Source organism: Emydura macquarii, unplaced genomic scaffold (assembly GCF_026122565.2).
Source record: "Emydura macquarii macquarii isolate MOO-44397 ecotype Brisbane River unplaced genomic scaffold, CSIRO-AGI_Emac_v2 contig_1146, whole genome shotgun sequence".
Lineage (NCBI taxonomy): Eukaryota > Metazoa > Chordata > Testudines > Chelidae > Emydura > Emydura macquarii.
This window is the reverse complement of record NW_027131283.1, coordinates 16,558,014-16,580,049: the sequence shown is the minus strand read 5'-3', so window position 1 is coordinate 16,580,049 and position 22,036 is coordinate 16,558,014. Positions and strand designations below refer to the sequence as shown.

Here is a 22,036-nt window from a genome sequence, read left to right as displayed (position 1 = left end):
TCCATTACACATATAACACATGAAAATAAACATCATCCATCTTACTTAGCATATTATAGCCTTTCTAATGGTACCTGACACGGCATATCTCATATGAATTATTATGATTTTGACATCTTGATGTTAAATAATATAATAAATGCCTTGCCCCCATCCAGCCAGTGTCACAGACCGTTTTCAGTATACAGTTTTCTGATATCTGACATTTCTGTTAATCTTTTCTCTCTATGTTGCTCTTTATTAAAAAGCTAAAGTAAGAAGAAATTGTAAGATACACAAACAGCAACTTCCATATGAAGCAAGGTTTGCAAATCTCCTCCTGGCCTGTACAGAAGGAAGGGTTCTTTTTTGACTTACTTGATAGAGCTTCTGCTCATGTTGTATGAGACCTCTGGTTCTGTAGTGTTTATGTACAAGACCCATACCAAGCATAAGAAAGCCATGGGAACTGGTGTGATCCATGCTAGCATCTGGCCACCTGCTAAATGAGAGAGAAATTACATGATTGATGTTCATCTGGATTTACAATGGGCAGCATCTACTTCTGCATTTTTTAATTATCTTCAGTTTTTGACACCATGAATCAAGGGGCCTTGTTGAAGCATCTAGAGATTATAGTGGGTTCTGCTCGTTTAAGTCCAGGCTCGTTAGTGGATCACAGTGTATGTTTTATACTTTGGAGTCCTTAAACTCTGTCATTGGATTGATATGATAAGTGGTCAGAATTTCATCTATCATTCAGAGGTAGAATTCAGACAGTGTGGCTACCAAGTGATGCTGAGACTATAGTCTCTTTGTAACCCCTAGGTTATATTACAGTAATGTTTTATTTTATGGCCTTTCCAAGAAAAGGCTGCATTAGCTCCAGTTTACAAAATGATGCCTCCAGAAATAAAATTGACTCCAGGTGGCCTTGACGGGTCAGTGCATCATTAGCAGAACTGCTGCATTTTGCTTTTCCATTGAAGTGAACTGAAAGCTGCTTTGGTTTGAGGGTCTTTTTACTCCTTGATATACATGCTTAGCTTCCATTGAAATTAACAGGAGAATTATAGATAGAGACCGCATAGAGCATCCTCCTAAGAGAAGGTAATGAACAATTTGAAACCCATGTATTTACCTGAATTGCTGCCTGAGTATAAATGTACAGATTGTTCAGTATATCTGAAGGTTATCTATAAACTATTCTAAAATATACATTATGCTAAATATCAGTGTAAAGCTGTGTAAAGTTATCATGAACCCTGAATGTAGAATTCATTCCAGACCAAGGTTTGAAATATTTAATCAATTAACTGAAACTCATACTTACCGTACTCTGTGAGAGAATATTGGGGCATTCTTGTGTAGTGGTTTATTATAAATGTCCTAGGGATACAGTTGCATGAAAGATGTTATATAAGATTAAGGTTTTTTATTGCCCTGTGTGTAGTTTAGATGTCATTTGCAGCTAGTGTACACTGCTAGTTTACTTCAAAAGAATGTTGATTGAAGCCTGAGGAAAAGATCGAGCTACCCGTACTAGAAAGAGGTAAAAGAATAAAGCACTGCTTTGCTGTTTTCACTGAGATACATATGTGCTGGCTGCCAGATGCTTATTTCTAGTTTGAATTCAAAATAGATCCTGTTAGCCAGCACAGATAAGAATAAAGTCAGATCATGTTTGTTAAAATATTAGGTTTTTTTTAATAAAAATGTGTTTAATTGTACTTTAATTCTTTTCAAGAGCCAGTAAAAGAAAAATCTTCACTTCCACTTGTAAAGAAAGAAGGTAGGTTGTCTCCTTACTATACACCATGCTGTTATATTGATAACATATAGTGGAATATGTCTGCCTTTAAATGTTCACTAATAACTATTGTAAAATTATAATGGAGGTGTTTCACCTCCAGAGCTGACAAGCAATTCTGTTAGCACTGGTTTATTGATTGTAAAAGTTTTAAGGGCTCTTTATAGGAAAGGAAATGGCCAAGATTGTTAGAAGTAACTAGTGATTTTGGGTGGCTCAACAGAAGGGGCCAGATTATCAAAAGGTGTCCTCACACTTTCTGATAAAAAGCCCTTTTAAGATATCTCAAGTTTAGCACCCAAAAAACTAAAAGCACCAGTCACTTTTGAAAATCTTGCTCTATATTTTTAACTGCTGCACGCTATTCTACCAAGATATCCACTTTATTGCTTAAGGTAAAGTATCAGTGGACCATCTTTTTGAAAATAATCATTTTTAAAAGAAACAAAAACCCTAATTTCATTGTCATTGGAAAGCAATAAGCCTCTCCTGCTAACATCAAAGACAGTTTGCTCATCTCTGAGTCTCTCTGCTGGTCAAGGAATATCCAGTCAGCATCTGAACAGTATTCCTTCTCTGGGCCAGCCTGATGGCCATAGTTCCTGATGATATTAGATGGCTTCCAGGAAGTATACTTAACAATCTAAGGTCATGTGCATTCCTTTCCTTCTGATGTAAGGAATACACATTCATAAGGAAAAATTTAAAGTGGGACCAAATGTGAAAGTTCTGTAGACGGCTCTTCCTGGGCTGATAGGCAAAGAGGTCCAGCAAAGGAGAGAAATACAGAGTAACACGTATACATCACCAAGTACATATGGGGAGAAGGGTAAACTAATTTTTTGTAGGCACACCTGAAAGAGAGGATCAATCTGCCAGGGAAGATCAGTAAAAAAGCCAATTAGGAAAAAGTCTCAGTTATGTTTTGGAGGGCTAGAAATAATGACAGGCTATTTTCCCCCTGCAACAAAATACTGTCCTGATCAGGGCGGACAAAATCTCCGCCAATAGGTTGTGCTGTATCTTTATCTTAGCGTTATATTGTTGCCCTGTTTTGATATTACATGTTGTCTGAATACAGGGATGGAGGGGCTAGAGAGAAGTTAAGTCCTGCCCCTGTGTGCTGTAGTTGTTACTTGCAGTGTCCCGATAAATGTTTTGACTTTTATAAGCGAGTATTAAAATACTCTAAAAATTAAATCCTGGACACATTAAAGACAATGACAAAACTCTCCTTTAGTTCAATTGCACCAGGATTTAGCCTGATTTATTGGTCATCTGTTTGTTTTCCATTCTCCTTAACAGTTTTGCAGCCCATTCATCCTGTCATTTGTGGTCATAAAGGAGAATTATACTTGCTTAAGAAACAATTGTTTCAAGCTTTTAAAAAATGGATTCCTAAAGTGAGGCTGCAAAATCCATAGCTAGACGCCTAAATAAGTGACCTGATTTTCAAAAGTGCTGGGCACGTTCAGCAACGTCTATGGGACCTGCAGGGGGTTCAGCTCTTTGCAAAATTAAGATGCTTAGTTAGGACAGGGATTTTCAGTGGGGCCTACAGGAGTTAGGTGCCTAGGGTAAAATTTTCAAAAGCAACTGTGTGACTTAGGAGTCTAAGTCCCTTTTGAGAATTTTGCCTCCATCTCTTGTTAACTTTCAAAATCCCAGCCCAGGTGCCTGAATAATGACTTAGGAGTATAACTTCAGGCTCCCTGATTTGAAAATCTTGGCTTCGGTGTAAATATGAATATTCATATTGCCATATGTTGTTAAAATCAGTTATCATTAATTTTTCTGCTCTTAAAAATGAGAACAAATTGTGACAATTTCTAAATGGAAAAACAAGTTAGATATTTGCTTAGATTTTACTATTTGTTACACACTTAAGATGCGAAGAAAAACACACTGATTCCTTTAATGGTAATTTGCTACTCTAAAATATATTAAAGAGTGTTGGCCTAGCAAATGACAACTTATATGGCAAAATGAAAGCAAGAGCTTGGGGGTTTTATTTAGATCACGTCTAGTATTGTAAATGATGCTGCCAGTTTGTTTATTTTTTTATAACCTACAGCAATGGCAGATTATTATGATAAATGATTCATATCACTGAAATATACACCTTTTAAAATTTCCATATCTGGCAACTATAAGGCACTTCTCGAAGGCTTCAGTAGACCCCTTAGCTAGATAACATTGCTGTAAGATGCTTTGTGATTAATTTAATCTAAATGGGGTAATTATCATACTTTGAAGTAATACCTGCAAAACATGCTTTCTTACAAAATTAATGGAAGCAGAGGATTAACTCAGAAACATTTTGGTTCAGAGCAGTATATCGCCCAAATATAAATGTGTTTCCCCTGGAATTTTTCAGAATTTTTATTAAAATGCTTGGCAGTCATTTACATTAGCTTATCTCATATCAACCTTCTGATGACAATTTAGACATCAACTTAAGCTCAGGCAACTGTATTGTTTCCAGTAATGGTCTAGTCCTGTTTTGCAGCTTGAAGTCAATTGTATTTTGATGGCTTTCACGCTGGAATAATATCTCTAGTATTAGTGTTTAAGGAAGCAATTAATATATAATTTATTTATGTTAAGAATCTAAATATTGGCTCCTTCTATTTTCCAGGCTCCTTTCTCATAAATTAAAATATCCCACTGTCACTCTAGCGATTTCTACACATTTCATGTCACAGGTTGTCTGTGACAGATTAGTGCCTGCGCTTAATAAAGTAGCAGAGAGGGTATTTAAGTGTTACTAATATGGTGATCAATGGGAAGTAGCTACCACAGCTGGGTGCCAAATAAAACTCCTCAAAGCAGGTAGTTAAAGTCATTATAATAGCCAACAGGCCACCAATCACCAAATACCTTTCTGCCCAGCTCTCTCCCATATCATAAAAATTAACCCACAGCACATCCCCTTTACTCACACATCATGAATAAAGTCTTGTCTATATGCAGAGTTGCACCAGTTTAACTAAAGGGGGTATGACAAGCTTAAGGTTTAAACTAGTGCAAAAAGCTGTGTGATCAGGCTTATTTTGATTTTGCTTAAGTCTATCAGTAACAGTTTTACCTATTCTTTAATAGATTACGCCTCTTAAATTAAACCAAAAATAACTCTGTTCACACAGCTTTTTGCACTGGTTTAGTCTAAATTCACATCTTACATTAAACCAATGCAACTTGTGAAACAAGCCTTAACTAACTCATCCCAGTGCACATCCAAACAACTCTGTGAATGTCTCATCTCCATGGCAGCCACTTCTGTTGTAAATATCTGTCTGTCTGTTTGTGTGCATATATTATAATTAAAAAAAGAAGGAAAGAAAAAAAGCTTTACAGGTAAGAAAGAAGGTGTCAAGTCCAAAGAACCTAAAAGTAAGAATCTCTTATATGCTTTGATAATTTTTTCCATATAAAGTTGTTTTAAACATGTCCCAGTGTTTCCAAATAATGGTTATTAAAATTGTTGAAGATGCAAAGAAGAAAGTAGGTACACCATTTATAACTGAAAAATGACATGTTTAGACTCCAGCTGCCTCCTCCTTTCCTAATCCATTCACACACTATTTCTAATTCCACACTCTTCCTTGGGACTGACAGTTTTGCCTCCCTTATTTTTTTTATCACATCTTCAATAGCAGAAGTTTTCACAGGAAGGAAATGTCAAGAGTGATCTCAGTTGTAATGTGTCCTCAGTGACTATGAGCTTGGTAGAAGGGCTGAGAAGGCATATGTGCTGGTAGGTTTTTGGAAAAATGCCCAAGGAATCTCAAAGTGTCATGTAAATGGCATTTCTGTTCACAGCCCCATAGATTATAAACTTGCATTCCTTGTGTACCTAAAAGTCCCTGAAAGGAGTTCTGAGTGTGCACTGATTTAAGGATTGGGCTTTTAGCCCTAATTATCAAAACGTTTCAAGAAAATAGCAGCCCTGGAACTTTATTTTTACAGGCTTGTAACCAGTGGTACTTCCCCATAGTTAACATACTTATCGTACATTATTATAAAGGACAGACTTCAGCTGATCAGATTCTTTGTGTTGAATGTGTGTTATATTATTAAATATTATGGAATGAGTTAACCTTTGAAGGATCACCCTGACCTCAAATGATACATACGGCTAAAAATATCATTGATATCCAGGGTTTTGGGGATGCTGGCCAGTCTCTCATATCCATGCCTGATCTTTCCTGGACTGTGTAGAAGGGGATTCACCATCTCTGCAGCACGGTCTCCCATCTCCTCAGGACCTAATGGAAGTATCTCCCTTGCTTTAAGAGGAATGGAAGTATCAATATCCTTGCTTTAAGAAGGCCCGCACATCATCATACCTCCCAAGACTGGGAAAACTGATCAAAAGATAATATAAACCAAGTCCAATCCTACAAATAGCAAGGCCTTGTGAGTAACGTTATCCTATTGAATCAATGAGATGACTTACAGGAGTAAAACTATTCACCTGCCTATTTGCTGTATAACTTTTTGCACTGTGAAAAAGTTAGGCTGGACAGCTGTAAGAGAGTTGTGGAAGCCAAATATATTAGCCCTACAATGATAAAGGCCCTTTCCGTATGAGCTGAAATGAGGTTACCTCAGGTTAACTAGGACACCTTGTCCAAGTAAAGGCTTCCTGACATCTTTAAAAAAAACCCTCCTCCTCTGAGAGAGGACAAGGATAGACATGTTGCTGCAGGGCTAGTGGCAGGAGGGGGAAAGACTTCTGCAGGGTGAAAGGCTGCTCTCCTCCCTACAGGGGGAAGTTACCTAACTGCCTGCCTGTTTAGGGAATGTACTGGTACTCCTGGGCCAATAACAAGGCCACATGCCCCCACAGAGGGATTAGGAAAAGGTATCCCCCTTTGTTTTGTCATGTAAATCTGTTTCTTTTTGTTTGGCAGAGGAGCGCTCCTTGGGCTTGCTCCGAGGCCTTCCTTGAAAATATTGGGAAATAAACCCCAAATGGAGGGTGACCAGGTGTCCCATTTTAGCCAGGACAGTCCCTTTTTTTAAGCCCTATGCTGGCCATCCTGACTTTTTTTGGCAAAATTGGTCATTTGTTCCCTTTGCTCTTGCCAGTTGTCAAAAGCAAATGGGACAAATGCCCAGTTTTGTCAAAAAAGTGGGGTGCGACCCCTAGCGGGGTACAGAGGAATGTGCAGGGGGGTGCATGGCAATGCCAGCCCTGTGTGTGAGGGAGGGCTGGGGTGAACGGCTCAGTCCATCCCCATGCAGTGTCCCGTTTTCCCTTTGGGAAAATATGGTCACCATACCCAAGTGGGAAAATAAACACTGTCCGGAGTGGGGCCTCCCACCACCAGAGGGGGATCTCTGAGCTCAGCAAGGTGGAGGAGGTGCCTTTCCACAGCACATAGTCCCTCTGACTTTGGAATCCTCTTAAAGAGTAGTTCCAGAGGCAGCTGCCTTTTTGGGATGTCTAGGCAGCCTGGCTCCAATGGAGCTGAATTGACTGAGAGTTGGAGGGAGAGCACAGACATCATCAGAGCCCATGGGGAGGACTTTTCCAGTGAATCCCTGAGATCTGTGGGGTTTCTGGTTTGGACCTCCTGCTTCTTCTGCAGGGATGAGGACCTGGATAAAAATGCTAAGGAAACCTTTTAACAAGGTCTCCTCCTATAGATCTTAATAAAGGAGGGATGAGCCCCCTGGAGTAAGTATAGTGCTCTAGTACTCATTTACTGCATAGTTTTAAATGGATACAAACAAAACAATTCCACGCTTGTTAAACTTTATATTTTGTTTTCATTATGTTTTATGAGACAGTCTGATGCATCTTTCATGAACTTCTCAATATACTAGAGGGGAAGAACTGGAAATTGCATTTCTGATTTAGCAGTAGTCTTTTTTTTTCTTTCTTTTTAATAACATTATGACAGATGTGAAGGATTAACTAACATTATGTTGGCATTCTGTAATTCAGATTGTGATTAAAATGATTAATTATTTCCTTTCACAATATGAAAATCTGAATTGTAAATCAGAGAATATATATTTAGTTGACAAACTAAATTCCATTATGAAAATTATTAGACTTTGGCTTATGACTATTTGTTAAATTGTCTCGGTTTAAACACAGGGTATGTCTACGCTGACGGCGGCAAAGTGAAGACCCGCTCAATCGATCCAGAAGTTGATGCTGTAAAACCACCTCCTCAAGTGGCGTAGTGCTGCTTCGATGGGAACACAGTGCAGTGAAGACGCCACGCAGAAGGGAAGCACAGCAGTCGATGGGAGTTACGCAAGCTACTCCGTGTAGCTTGCGTAACTCCCGTCAACTGCCACCGAATCGCCAGCTAAGTGTAGACCAGGCCACAGTCTGTTCTAGCAGTTACTACACTGTCTACAGTGGTCTACACTGCTGCACTGGCTTGATGGGAGATACGCAAGCTGTGTACTGTAGAATGCATATCTCCCATCGACTTATTTATGCTCGCTTACCTGGCATCTTCACTGTGCTGCACCGACGGGAAATGCCCTCTTCTCGACGCAGCGTTACTCTCTTCTGGGGGATGCGGAGAGCACTTCTGCGATTGATTGAGCGGGACTCCACTGGCTGCTCAGTCGATCCCACATCAGTCTATGGATCAGTCTATGCATCAGTCTATGGATCCCGACGCAGCAGAAATGTTGCTAACCCTAAGGATGCAAAGGACTAAGGGCTTGTCTACACTTACCTCCGAGATTCGGCAGCAGTCAACCGGAGTTACGCAAGCTACACAAAAAACGTGCGTAACTCCCGTCGATGTCTGTGGTTCTGTTCTGCGCACTGTCTTCACTGCACTGCGCCGACGGGAACCACATTCCCGTCGACACAGCGCTACACCACTTGAGAAGGTGGTCTTAATACGTCAATTTCTGGATCGACTGAGCAAGTCTTCACTGACCGCTCAGCCGATCCGGAGAAATCGATCTGACAGCGGCAAATTTGCTGCCGTCAGTGAAGGCGGAGCCTAATTCTAGTACAAGGTGAATAAACCCAGTGGACTCAGTCTGGTGCTTTTATTCAGAGTTTGGACAAGATTATTGAAGCTCCTCTAGGGATAACCTTTCCTTTCACAACTTTGAACTGTGCTGTATGGGGCCTTCCTTTGCTCTAGTCAAGAAGGGGTTTGTAGGTATGCTATGAGAAGAGCAAGACTAATGGAACTGCAATTTCATGTATTGACTGGCCTTGCTTCTCTGTGTAAGGAGACTCAGCAGCTGCCAGGGTCTAATGCAGTCACAGCCAAGCAGTGGATCCAGGATCATACTTCAATCTGGAAAGAAGGATTCCCCTTGAACCCTGCTCCATACTGCTCACTTATGCTAGTTTTATTCATGGCAGAAGGGGATTAGTAAAAAAGCCAATGGCTCATGACCGTGATGGACAGGTTACTCTGAAAAAAACATTTTTGCTGATTGTTTTCATACCTTTGAATAGTAGAGTGTGTCTGGGCACTTCTGTTGTTCTGATGATCTTTTTTCTTCATTCTTCACTAAGAAATATGCTATGGGCTATATTTTTCATTTGCAGCCTTCCCTTATGCTTCTGTATTTTCACGATATAACGCTTTATAGTAATCTGTTTAATTTGTTCTCTTTAAGAGCCAGCAAAAGTTCCTGCAGCCAAACCAGCCACTGTAAAAGTAGCAGCGCCAGGTAAAGGATTGAGAATAACCTTCTTCTCTCTACATTTTCAGTATATTTCTCGTTTTTAAAGCTTGTTTATTGCATCATAGCACCATCTACTGGATTATACAAAAAACCACTGTTGTAGTCTGTTTTAGCTAAAAGATATTTCTGTACTTTGTTGCTGTGATACTTTGTATGTGAATTCTCCAAAGAGAACAGTGGTATTTTAGGTAGGTACCTAGGACTTTTAGATCAAATGGCCTCTGATGCCTGCAGTAGTGCTTTCAGACTTGCAGGAATGTCTTGAGTTTCCCATGGCAGCTACGAAATTACTAGGATGTATTTTTAGCAATATTAGAGAGAAGGGTGCAAGCCTAAAAAAGGAGATATGGATCAGAATATAGGGTGTGAAAAGCCAAAGGCCAGAGATATTTGAATCCAGGTTTTTGGAGCACTTCATCATAAAATAAAAGCTACTTATAAAGGCTAATAATTTGAACAATCTGCTCTAAAAGTTGGGCTCCTAAATCCATGTGTAGGCACCTAAATGAGTAGTCTGATTTTTCAAAAGTGCTGATCTCTTCCCAACAGTTGCCACAGACAACTGGAGCTGCTGGGTGCTCAGAATTTTTTGAAAATCAAAAAATGTATTTGGGTGCCTAAATATGAAGTTAGGAACCCAAAATTAGGCACTAATTTTTTAAAATAATGGCCAAAATTCATATCTGAATCCAGGTTGGATGTTAAAATCTCACACATTTTTATTGGTTAGTTTTGTTTCATGCCCATTTGTAAACACTATACCTAGGGGTTTTTGTTTCACTTTAAATTATTAAAACCTAATAAAACTACTACTAAACCAAGTATTTTTTCAGTGTTTACTTTGTTTAGTTAAATTATAACAACAAAAACAAAATGGGGATTTTCAAGTGAAAAGTTCCAGAGGCGTGAAAACCCAATTATTCATTTGAATTTTTAACTACCTCACTTTAATTATTCTCACCCAATTTGTGTTCACTTTTCAAAAATATTCTAATGAATGAGCTTACTAGCAGGAATGTTTATGAAATTAGAACATTAAAGGGTAATATTTCATAAGAGGAAAAATTGATATGGCTTACTATTGAAAAATAAAACCAGCTGGTCAGTTCTGGTATATTCCTAGGTCTCTATTGCTCTTTTTTGTTTGTGTTGTGAACTAGTTTTCTTTGTTTCTCCTAAATTTTGCCTTCCCTCCACCCCACGAACAAAATCTTCTCTCTGAATATTCATTTACGTGATTAAATTTTATTAGTTTTACTTCTTGAATCTTGTATTTTTAAACAGAAAAAGCAAAGAATGTGGAGAGGGAATTTTGAAGCCTAATAGAGCTCGCCACCGGGAAATTGATGGCACATCTAGGTGACCAAATATACAGTAAATACACTGTACATGATTTTCAAAGCTGATATTCCAAATTTTCCTAGATTCTTTGTACAAACTTTGTTTCACTATTGGAATTTTGGCTGGCATAATGCAGCATTTGGTTTCAAACAGAAAATGAGAAGTAGTTTAATGGGTACATGCAAGTGTTGCTGTGAAAGGAGAATCAGCAGTACCTCAGGAATCTGGTTCTAAGCCAGCAGTAAAATTCCAGTTCCTGCAATCTGTCTCTTGTGTATATTTACATAGGACTGGAGCATTAATATTAATATTCTGCACTGCAGAAAGGAATTTTGCAGGAATTCATTTTTTCCATGGAAATTTACCCTGAAGGACAGGAACCCCTCTGCAAAATGGATATCTGGAACTTCAAGGCTCCAGCAGTGCATGTTCTGAACTGGTTACATCTCATCAGTGTAGCATTTCAGTTCTCAAACATAAAGTAAGATGCAGCTGGATCAGCACATAGCAGATTGATTTGTCAGAACTGAGTTTTGTTTAGCAGAACTGAATGTTCACTCTCCTTAAGAATGGAATATGCCACTTCTTTGTATATAGCATCTCCCAAGCTGGAGTGGAAATTAGAAGCTTTCTTCTAAACCTGATTTAAGTCGTTGGGTAGCACTGAATGTAAACAGAGTCAATGCAGCAGTGGGCCTACTTACAAAAAACAACCCTTCCCCCATAAATTCTGATGTCACAAAAAAGATGTACCCATATGGAACATTACCTTCCCTTAGGAAATATAAAATCAACACTTACAACATGTTCAAGAAGATTTAATTAGTTTTTGCAAGAATTATTGAGATGTACAACAGCTGAACATGTCAACATTGTAAAAGTGATTTTTTTCTAAACTGCCAAAGCTCAACTGTTGATTGATTATATCTACATCATTATTTTATTTTTAGTTTCCAAGACAGCAGCAATAGCTAAAACAACAGAAGGTAAGAAAAAACATCTTTGCGGGTCATTTTCACCTGTAAAACGTTGCGCTATAAGGGAAGAAATGTAGCAAATAAATCAATTTTACTGGACTACAAAATATGCTTTGAAGGAAAAAAACGTTCTTTAACTATCTGAGCTCTAGCAAATATCTTCTGCTGGTCATCTGTAGGAAACTATTAAGAGGTATGGGAAATGCTTAAAAGTAGAGATAACACACACAACTACCTCTGTGGGGATATGTAGGGTGGGCCATAATCTGACTGAATAGGAAAGGCAAAATTAGTATGTGATCTGTATCATAATGTATACCCACAAGGGGCAGAATTAAGGCGGCAAAGGCAATCTTTTTTCCTTTTCCCAACTTTTGAATGCTTCACTTTATAACCTTAAAATCTTTAGACATAAGATTTTTTAATGGCATGTAAAATAGATTGTTCTCAGGGCATGTTAGTTTTCTAATCTGAAATCCAATTCTTATTCTCCTAACTTTGATTGACTTCTTTAAAAAAAATTGAATTCAAGACATTTCACTACGTTTGCTACGGCTCTGAAACACTCATTCATTTAGCATGTTATGGCTTATTATGAAGTGAGCTACCACCATATTCACCCATACTTTAAAATATATTTCAGCAAAATTCATTTTTAACATTTTCAATAATCCCTTTTGCACTATTGCTGATTGTGAAGGCATCTGTTGTAAAATAAAACCTTACCCCATTATAAATATCCCTGATTCTTGCATGCCCAACAGAGTCTAACATTTGACATAACTATTCAATACAGTGAAGGTATCGTTGTGTTACTAACACCGGATTATGACATTCCTTCAAGAAGAAGGCAGGGGGAGCAAGCTAACTGTAAAACAGAGAAGTGGCTTTTCATGCTCTTGTTTGCCAGCCACAGTGATGAGAGAAGAACTATATCAAAGCTAAATGATGGTGAAATGGGAATTTGATTTTAATGACTTAAAAATATCTGCTGTTTATGTCAGAGGCTTTTTAAGGGGACTTGTTTAGTAGCTGCCAAATTATAAAAGCAGTGAAAATATTCACAATTAATTGTTGATCTGAAAGGTTTGATCGCCAGTTCAGCAAAACACTTATGGACGTAAACATGTGCTTCTCTCTTCAGCAAAGCATTTAAGCACGTGCTTAAAAACTTTGCTGAATTAGGGCCACAAGTTTACTACTGTGTGACTGACTTCTCAGCCAGTGCATCTACAGTTAATGCTACCTGTGCAGTCCTTGTATTACATTGAATAAGCAGTTTACAGGGGAATAAATGGGCCCAAACCTGACACATTGATCACTGGCAAAATTTCATTTCACTGAAGTGGAAACAGGAGCAGAAACAGTCTCAAAGTGGCAGGGATGCAGTAGAGATTTTTTAAAAAAGAAATTACAGACTATACATGGTGAATTTATTATGATCTGTAGTAGCTGATATATTTTTGTAGCAAATCTCATTTTTGTGAGTGTTTCCCTTGCTCCATGATGCTATTTAAACCTTATTTTCATCAGTTCATCATACTTCAGTGCTTTTTCAATTTAAATTCTGTCAGTTTTATATATAAACAATTTAACTTTTGAGCCCAATAACATATGTATCAAATGAGTTCTTTGCAAAATACTGTACAAAATCTATTGTTTCCTCTTTCAAGGTGCCCACAGATACACAAGGGTGCCCACAAATGCTTATACAAAACAGCTCCTGCATAATCTTGGAATGCCCAAGTTTGGAGCTTTAAATATTCAGAAATAGCTGATGCTGACATGCTGTAATTGGTTGCATACACTAGTATGCTTCCAGCATTTTGTTGACTGTTATAGTGGCACACTTCTGATGCTTTTTGTTGGTTTCATAGTGCCCTTCATGACATTGCCCTTGCTGAGACACCCTGTAGGAGTCATGTGCCCTGTTGTGCAGCTACAGAACCTTATCGCAGTATTTAACCATTAGGGGATCATGTAAATGCCCTTTGAATCTAGTGTTCTGGAGCCAAAGAACTGAAGTATAACAAGCTAGAGCTGATCACGAATTTCCCCACAAAACATTTTTTCATCAGAAAATGCAGATTCATTGAAACCACACCTGTGCACAAGGGAGTGTCAGTTTGATGGCAGTTAAACACTATATCAGGTTATTTAAGGCAGTTATGAAATGACCAGCATTCTTTTTAGGAACACAATTAGGTGAACATCTGTCAGGAACTGTGCAGAGGGACGGACGAGATGATCTCTTGAGGTCTCTTCCAGTCTTACATTTCTATGATTCAATAACTCTCCCAATTCCAAGTTTTAAAAAAAAATTAAATTAATTAAAGATTGAAACTGAATGTTTTGAAATCATCTAAATGCAAAAAAACAAAAAAACAAAAACAAAAAAAAACAAAAACCCAAAAAACAAAAAAATCGAGATTGATTTGTTCTCAAAAATGTTTTGAGATTTTGACTTTTCATCCTGATTCAGGTTGGAGAAAATAATTGATATCTTGAAAATTCTCATGGGACAGGAAAATGATTTCCCATCCAGTTCTAACAACAATCTCTAGCCCTTACCGTTCCTCATTCTCTCTCTTTCTGCTGACCTGAGTGGTAAGCCCTCTCTTGTGAGGGATTAATGTTCGGTTTCTTGTTATATTTGTTAATTTTCTAATGTATTTATTTCTGTAGTAGTTTTGATAATTAGTTTTTAGGATTAATTGCTTTTCCTGTAGAATTGATAATTAATCTGCTCATCGTGTCTTCATATTGGCAGATGAGGTGCAGAAACCAGGTTTTAAGAGGTGATTCCTTGTCCCATAGGAATGTCTCTTTCAGACCAATGTTGAAAGTACATGGGGTAAAAGTCAGTACTCACTTGTCAAAGAGGTGTGCTGCTTGCGCAGCATTTACACCATGACCTGAAAGATTCTGTAGAATCTAGCAAAACAGCGAGAGATGTTTCTGCCCACAAAAGCTTATGCCCAAATAAATGTGTTAGTCTTCAAGGTGCCACAGGACACTCGCTGTTTTGCTAAAAAAACAGACTAACATGGCTACCCCTCTGGAACTGTAGAATCTAGGCCTTCCCTATAATAAATCCTATATGAAAGGATTTATAAGCCACATGGATTTAAGCAGACTTGTCTCCACAAGACATCGCTGGTTTAAAACAGGTGGATTCAGCACTGGGAGACTTTTCTCGATCCAATAAATTGTCCTCAAGCCCATCAAGGCAGCAGTGGAAATAATTCCATCTGAAGAGTTTTAAGTCAGGGCCTCAAAGGGCTGGAAATACACCTCAGATCCCTCTGCAGCTCCTCCTAAAAATAAAATGAAGGGGAAGCATAAACACCAGAAGCAATCTACCGCCAGTCAATGATCCCCTGGCTCCATGAAGGAATCACAGCAGATTTTATTTTTTCCAATTGTGCCTCAGCCTGGATGGCCTGTTTAAAGTCTAAGGTCTTGAGGGTGATGATATTTACTTATGTCTGAGATGACTGAATGCTTTGTTGTGCCAATGAGGCATTAGAAACTGACTTCCTCTTCAGCACTAAGTTTCTGACCCTTAAGGGCTTTAGGGAAGGATCTGTCAATGGGTAGTTCCTTAGTTGTAATCCCAGAATATTCCCCTATCAGTCCTGGAGGACAAACAGAGTTTTCTTTAGAGCCATTTCTCCTTGTTTTTCCAACCGCTGCATAGATGTCAGACCTATGAACATTGGTGGGAAATTAGGAAACAGAAGGTTCCTTCTGGGCAGTTTGGTGTTGCTGTTTCTGGTTTGGGGGCTTTGGTCCATGCTTCCACTTTCTCATTTTGCAGGCTCAGGGAGGGAGTATCATTCTTCTAAGACTAAGAGGGAGCAGGCACCATTTGATGTCTACTTATCTGTGCCCCGCAGAGTCCTGACCTGAGTGATTGTTTCTCATCGATCTGTGATTCATTCCCCAAATCTTTGGTACTAAGCAATGGTGTTTCTCAGGTTGTCTCAGAGGAAGGCTTGGCGGAACAGGCAGAGCAGACATGAGCAGTTGTATTCTTTTCATCACTTGCCTCTGATTCTGTCCTGATTTACCTTGCTTCTCTGGTAACGCCAGGGCATACCAGAATCTGGTGGGAAGATTAGCTGTGTCTGTGGATATTCTTTTGGATTCAGTATGGTCTACATAGCTTAAATTATTAAGCATATTGGAGTGATATGAAAAGGAGAAAGTTGCTCATCCTCTGAATAAATACATCCTGAAGAAGCAAGAAAGATATGATATCCCTCCAGCTTCTGTCTGTTCATGTCTGGGAAACCAGATTCCACTTGCAAGGTTCCCAGGGTTGGGTTTGAACTTATTCTTCTACCATCCTACCCCAAGTTCCTTGGTACTGTCAGCAGCTTTCAATACTTTTCACTGAGGGAACATTTTTAAAATTTGATCCTGCTGATGGAGTTAAAAAAAACTAAACTGGCTTGGGAGGAAGGTTATAAGCTGTCTTTATTTAAGAGTGGTCAAGTACCAGATGGTTATAGGTTTTATATTTATTCCATCTGGGAGATGTCCTTCTGGTTGGATCACCTTCCAGAGGAGAAGCCAGAGTTTCTTGAAACCAGTAAATAACATCTAGAGGTTGCAAAATACTCCTCAAGTGCCTGTTATAACATGGATATGGAAGCAGCCAGTCTTTGGTAAATGGACATGTTTCTCTATGAAATTCTATCTTAGAGTTGATGTAGAAGAAGTTGATGTATGTGGGAAGAATCAGAAGACATAGGTACTTGGCCTGCCATTTGAGGTGACTTGTCAACTCAAGAACTGATGAGACTTCAGAGAAGCTGAAGGTGCCCAGATCACCTCTCTTTTTCTAGGTTTAAGCCAGACATCTTAATTTTTTTAAGAGCAGAATTATTCATGCTTTTGATATCAGACAGGTCAGTGTTAGTTTTTCTCTCTCTGGTTCGGAGGTGATGGGGAGATGTTCCATTTCAATGAGGGGTTAAAATCCAGTCATCCTGGTAAACCTTACAGAAGTGTAGACCAGACTGGAGGTCGTGGCCATCATTTCCTGCAGGCCAGGCAAAGCAGGAGTTCTGTAAATTTGCCAAAGGACCTTGAAACAATTTTGTTAGCATCTGTATTCCTCTGAAAAATCTATGCTGCAGTTATTTCAGGCATGGCAGGAGATCTCTTCAGTTTAATTAATCCTGGAGATTGCCAATCAGAGGCATGTCTTTCCAGTTTGAGTGTATGCCAAAATCCATTCCTGCTTCTCCATCTCTTTTCAGGGATCATTCTGAAGAAAAACAACTGTGACTGAAAGTCAGCTTTAATTTACAAAGGAGGAGTTATAAAGCTGGCACCAAAACCTTAGTAGGGGAATAGATATTACCCCTCCCCAAACAAACAAACAAAAAAATGTACAACACTATTAGCTTCCCAACCTAAAACTTTGCAGTGTTCGACATACTACACAGGTTTTGGCAGTTCTGTGTTTCAGTAAATGTAAAATAGGATTAATTAAAATCCTTGTATCAGAAATTGACAAAAATCAGAAATCTGTTTCTCTTAATTGTAATGAATATAATCTAAATTACAGTATAGTTTATATTATAGAACAGTGAACACAGTGGAGATGACTGGCGATTTAATGGAAATTCAACTTTGTCACTGGTTTCACATGAATTTCACTTATTCCCACTAAAATTAACACTGCTTTAAGATTAGAATACTTTATCTGAATTAATTGAAAGGCATATATAAGAGGGAGAGGGTAAAAATGGGAACATGTGTCTGTTCCACTGCTAGCAGGAGACAAGGTCACAGTTTGAGAATTACCTTGCTGCTGGTGAAGATCTAAGTTATGTAGTGGGCATATGACAGCTTCAATGCTTTTCAGCACTGCTTGCAAATTAAAGAATAAAGTAGCATAAATAATAGCCTCAGAGATTCTCTTCTGGCCTCCATTTTTCCAGCGATGTATAAAAAATGCATCACTAACAGCAAAGCAAAACTGCATTTAGGTGGTTTCATGAACAATTAATAAATATGTTACTGGCTTTCATAAAGGCAAAAAGTGGTTTGGTAAAAACTTCAGAGTTTTGTAGAATATGGTGAAATTTCAGACTAGAGCAAATCTTGAAAAAAATCTGAGTTGCCCATAAAATAGAATATTTATTTGTTCTCAGCCACAGTCTGTGCCCCCGATAAAGATATTTTTGTCCTGGATAATAAATTAATAAATTCTTATGAATATATGTACAACTCTTACTGCTAAAAGTCTTACAAATGCTATGGCATATGTCTAACATGTATACTGTACAATAGTGCAAAATCCTCTGCTATGTCAGATTGACCATTAATTAATAGAAGAAAATTCTTCTAAATTAGCAAAGGTTGCCTGAGCCATAAAGGCAAGATCCAGATCTGAATATTCTCAAAGGTTGTGGCTGTTGGGATCAAATGTTTTGGTGCAGACCATTAAAATAGCAGATTAGAAGTAAATCAGCCATAAATTCAGCTTCCCCATAGTTTATTGATATTCAGGGCTAATTCTGTTAGTTATTGAATAAAAACTTCCCTGTGGAAAGGTGCAGATATTTATAAATTGGATTCCATATGTCCCTTTTTCCCTTGTCTGAAAGTTGGGAGACTGTGGGAAAACAGGGAAAAGTCAGTGCCCCTAGAATAAAAGAAGCCATCATTACATATCCTTCAGTTTCAGAAAAGCAACCATAATAAAAAAACCCAAAAAATATGCACCCCCCTGAAATTTACAAAATGTGTAGACTATTAATATAGTCTTCTAGTCTCCATTCTTCCTTTTTCCTCCATCCCCACATGCAAAAAAAAAAAGGGGGGGTTGGTTTGGGTAGGTTTATGAGTGGCCTTACTTAAAGTGTGAAATGCTTAAGTGAGAAACACTTTCCTGATTTGAGCTGCACCAGGATGGTCACAAGCCATGATGCTATGCTATAAACAAAGCTCATAGTAGATAGATCAGCCCTAGTGATGTTAGATGTACTGCCAACCACCCTTCTCCAGAGCAGACCCATCCCTTCCACATACTGCTGCTAAGATCATCCTCCTGGTTTTTTGCTCTGACCACATCAATACACACTTGAATCTCTCCAGGCTCACCCCCACTTCGTAGCTAAAACTTGATTATACAGCACAAATGCTATTTGTATATACATATATATCATATAATATATTAAAAATGCACATTGTACACATGGTGTGACTCTTTTGTATGTTTCAAACACTGAAAATAAGCAGTCTGTATGAATTAAAGTGAATGGCTATATTATTAGGTCAGTTGATTTCATTGTGTTTTGGCAGTTCTGCCTTTTGCAGCTCTCAAATTATATGTTCCTTTTAGCTTGTTAACATCAAGGTGAAGCCAAGCTCAAGGACTACTGATACGATGCCGCATGTTGCATCTCTTGTTTCTATTCCAAATTATGATTGGAAAGCCAGGTAGAATATAAAGAGACAACTGAGCTCCCAGGAGTTAATTTGGATAATTATTCGTGGCATCACAGTGTGCTTGGACTTGAAGCTCAGAGTGCAGTACATGCCAGCTGAGTTCCTGCTGTCTGTTAGCATGAAGTTTCTGCCAGAGTTTGGTTTAAATGAGAATATCATAACCTGAGATGCTTGAAGGTAAATCTGAATATGGAACTGGATCCAAGAGTCACATTTTGAGCCTACAGTGGAAGCTGTTAAAATGTCAAGTGGGGTTAATTGTTACCACACAATGGCCTATTGGACAGAGCACTGGACTGTGCCTCAGGAGTTGTAGGTTCTATTCCTGACTCTGCTACTGGCCTGGCCTGTGACCTTGGGCAAGTTGTTTCACCTCTGTGCTGCTATTTCCCTATCTGTAAAATGGGGATAATGACACTGTAAAGTGATTGAGATCTGCTGATAAAAATTACTTATATAAGAGGTAGTATTATTGTAAGTGTATAAGAAAATTGCAATAATTGGAAACTAATGATTGGTAACTATTGAGAAGTCTTGTTTTTTAATAGCAATTGTTTTGTCACTGTGAACAGCCAGAACCAGAACTCCCAAACCAAATACTGTTAAATTTAGGGAAATTTCTTATATGGATCCAAATCTGTACCCAAACGCCATTGCTTATGTCTTATTAAATATTTACTTTATTTGCAAGCAGCGTTAACTCATCCCTTCTCTTTTTTTATTATGAACTTTAATCCATGAAAACAGGGAATTTACCATTTCAAACAGACATTTCCTTCTCTTTCCCCTCTCCCTGATTGGGTGTGCACCACTGCCTTGAGTCTTTGTGGAACAGCTAGAAGTGGTCGTGAGGAGAAGGTGTCTTGATTAGATGGGAGTGATGTTCTGGGAAAATCTCAGTGTGGCAAGGGATGGGAACCACAGTATTAGATTGTCAAATGATCCAGAGTAAGTCTAAATATGTTTTCTCTTTAATTGCTATTAAAGTTTTCTTTCATCACCTTGCAATATGACTGTGGAATTATCTTTTAGCTGTCTCTGGTATTAGTATTTAATCTGACTCAGCAGCATATGTTCACTGCATGAAAAATACTTTTTAGGAGGAGTAAACACAACAGTATTACAAAAAGTAGTGCCAAAACATTCTTTTTTTTTAAATTTCAGAACCAGACAAGAAAGAAAAACTGGTGGAAACTGGTAAATAGCTTCCATTTTTAAATCTTATTTTTCATCTGTGTTATTGAATGTTTTAGTGTCAACTCACACATTGTAATAACCAACCTTTTCTTATTTGTTCCAGCTAAACCATCAAAGAAGGAAGTACCTGTATTACCTCTAAAAGTACCTGGTAAGACCTGTAAAAGTCTTAGGGCCTTATTTCCTTAATTTAAACTTAAACCTAAATTAACTCAAATCACCATTAGGGGAAGGGATGGGAAAATGCACTGTACTAGAACAGATTTGCCAATTTACTCAAACTTATTAGGAGGTCTATGGAGCATGATAACTTAGCCATTCTGTTGCATTCTGTTGTACTTGGGAGCCAGTTAAGTGCAGCTAAGCAGGACACCATTATTCTTTTGAATGTTAGATTTTGGTTTCAGCTTCCTCATGGGTTTTTATTTTTTTATCCTGGGAGGGGAGGGGTGGAAGGAAAGTCTGGCTCTGGGGTTCAGATAAGTTGAGTGTGGATGAAGAAGATTTTCATCAGGGTTTTCTTTCCTCCTCCTTTCAAACAACCAAACCATGTTATTTCCTCCAACCAGATTTAATTTAAATAGAGAAGACAAAAAAGGCTTCTTGCAGCCAGACTCTCTGCTGATTTCAGACTGGATCCATTTCTGGGATCCATCCAAACACAGTCTTTACTCTTACTATAGACCTGCTTGATGGCCCATCCTCTAGCTGAATCCAGTGTCTCCAGCTAGGTTTCCTGGCAATATTTGCAATGAGCATAAACACCTGTGGTAGGCAGCCTACTTAGAGAAATATTACTGTCTCCCTACCAAGCATAAGGCGAGGCATGTAGACCACCCCTCCCCCCCTCCCCCCAGTGGTTAATAAGTATGAAGAACCTAATAATGAGGAATTGAGGATTATGACGTTTTGATCAATTATGCTTTAGAAAGAAAAATCATCCAACAATTAAGTATCAAGCACTGATAGGTAAATTAGACTGAAATATATGATCTGTTCAATACTACCTTTGTATCTAGACTTCATCGTGTGCATCAGTATTAGAACGGTAGTTTTCGTATGCTGCACATACATTTTCAGATGATCTGAGACAAATGCTGCTAACTGCCAAATTTATGGAATGTCTTGAAGTGTCTGAATTGTTTCCTGTGTGTATGCTAACTGCATATTCTGAAGCCAGTTTTAAATGTGTACTGTACATCCTTGCTGGAAAAAAGGGAACTTTTCAAGCTCCATATATACCTTACCTGCTAACCTTACTTTCTGTAGATTATAACCAGGTACAACGAGAATATCTTAACAAGGGACAAATATTGTTTGTATACATTGTAAAGTTTGGTTCTTAGAATATATTCCTTTATTTTACAGTGTCTGTGGAAAGTCATAAGACAAAAGGTAAGGAACTTTGCATGTGTTTTTTAGAATGAAAATGGAAGAATGTTGATGTATGTTGCTATCATTAATACAAAAGTACTGCATCACTGTCACTAGACATATATAACGATTTATTTAATTACAGCCATATGGTTTTTGGGTTTTTTTGGAAGGATAACGATGTCTCAACTTTCTCCAC

General features: G+C 38.3%; 1 protein-coding gene across 10 annotated transcripts in view; it reads left to right on the top strand.

The window, feature by feature from the left end:
* Positions 1 to 22,036, top strand: part of TRDN (triadin) — a 301,086-nt gene that overhangs the window by 184,360 nt on the left and 94,690 nt on the right. For all 10 annotated transcript variants that reach the window (XM_067546684.1, XM_067546692.1, XM_067546686.1 and 7 more), the window contains 6 exons: positions 1,727 to 1,771; positions 9,410 to 9,463; positions 11,770 to 11,805; positions 20,431 to 20,463; positions 20,567 to 20,614; positions 21,832 to 21,858. In XM_067546684.1, the coding sequence (XP_067402785.1) occupies positions 1,727 to 1,771; positions 9,410 to 9,463; positions 11,770 to 11,805; positions 20,431 to 20,463; positions 20,567 to 20,614; positions 21,832 to 21,858 (243 nt within the window). The remainder of the gene's footprint in view (positions 1 to 1,726; positions 1,772 to 9,409; positions 9,464 to 11,769; positions 11,806 to 20,430; positions 20,464 to 20,566; positions 20,615 to 21,831; positions 21,859 to 22,036) is intronic.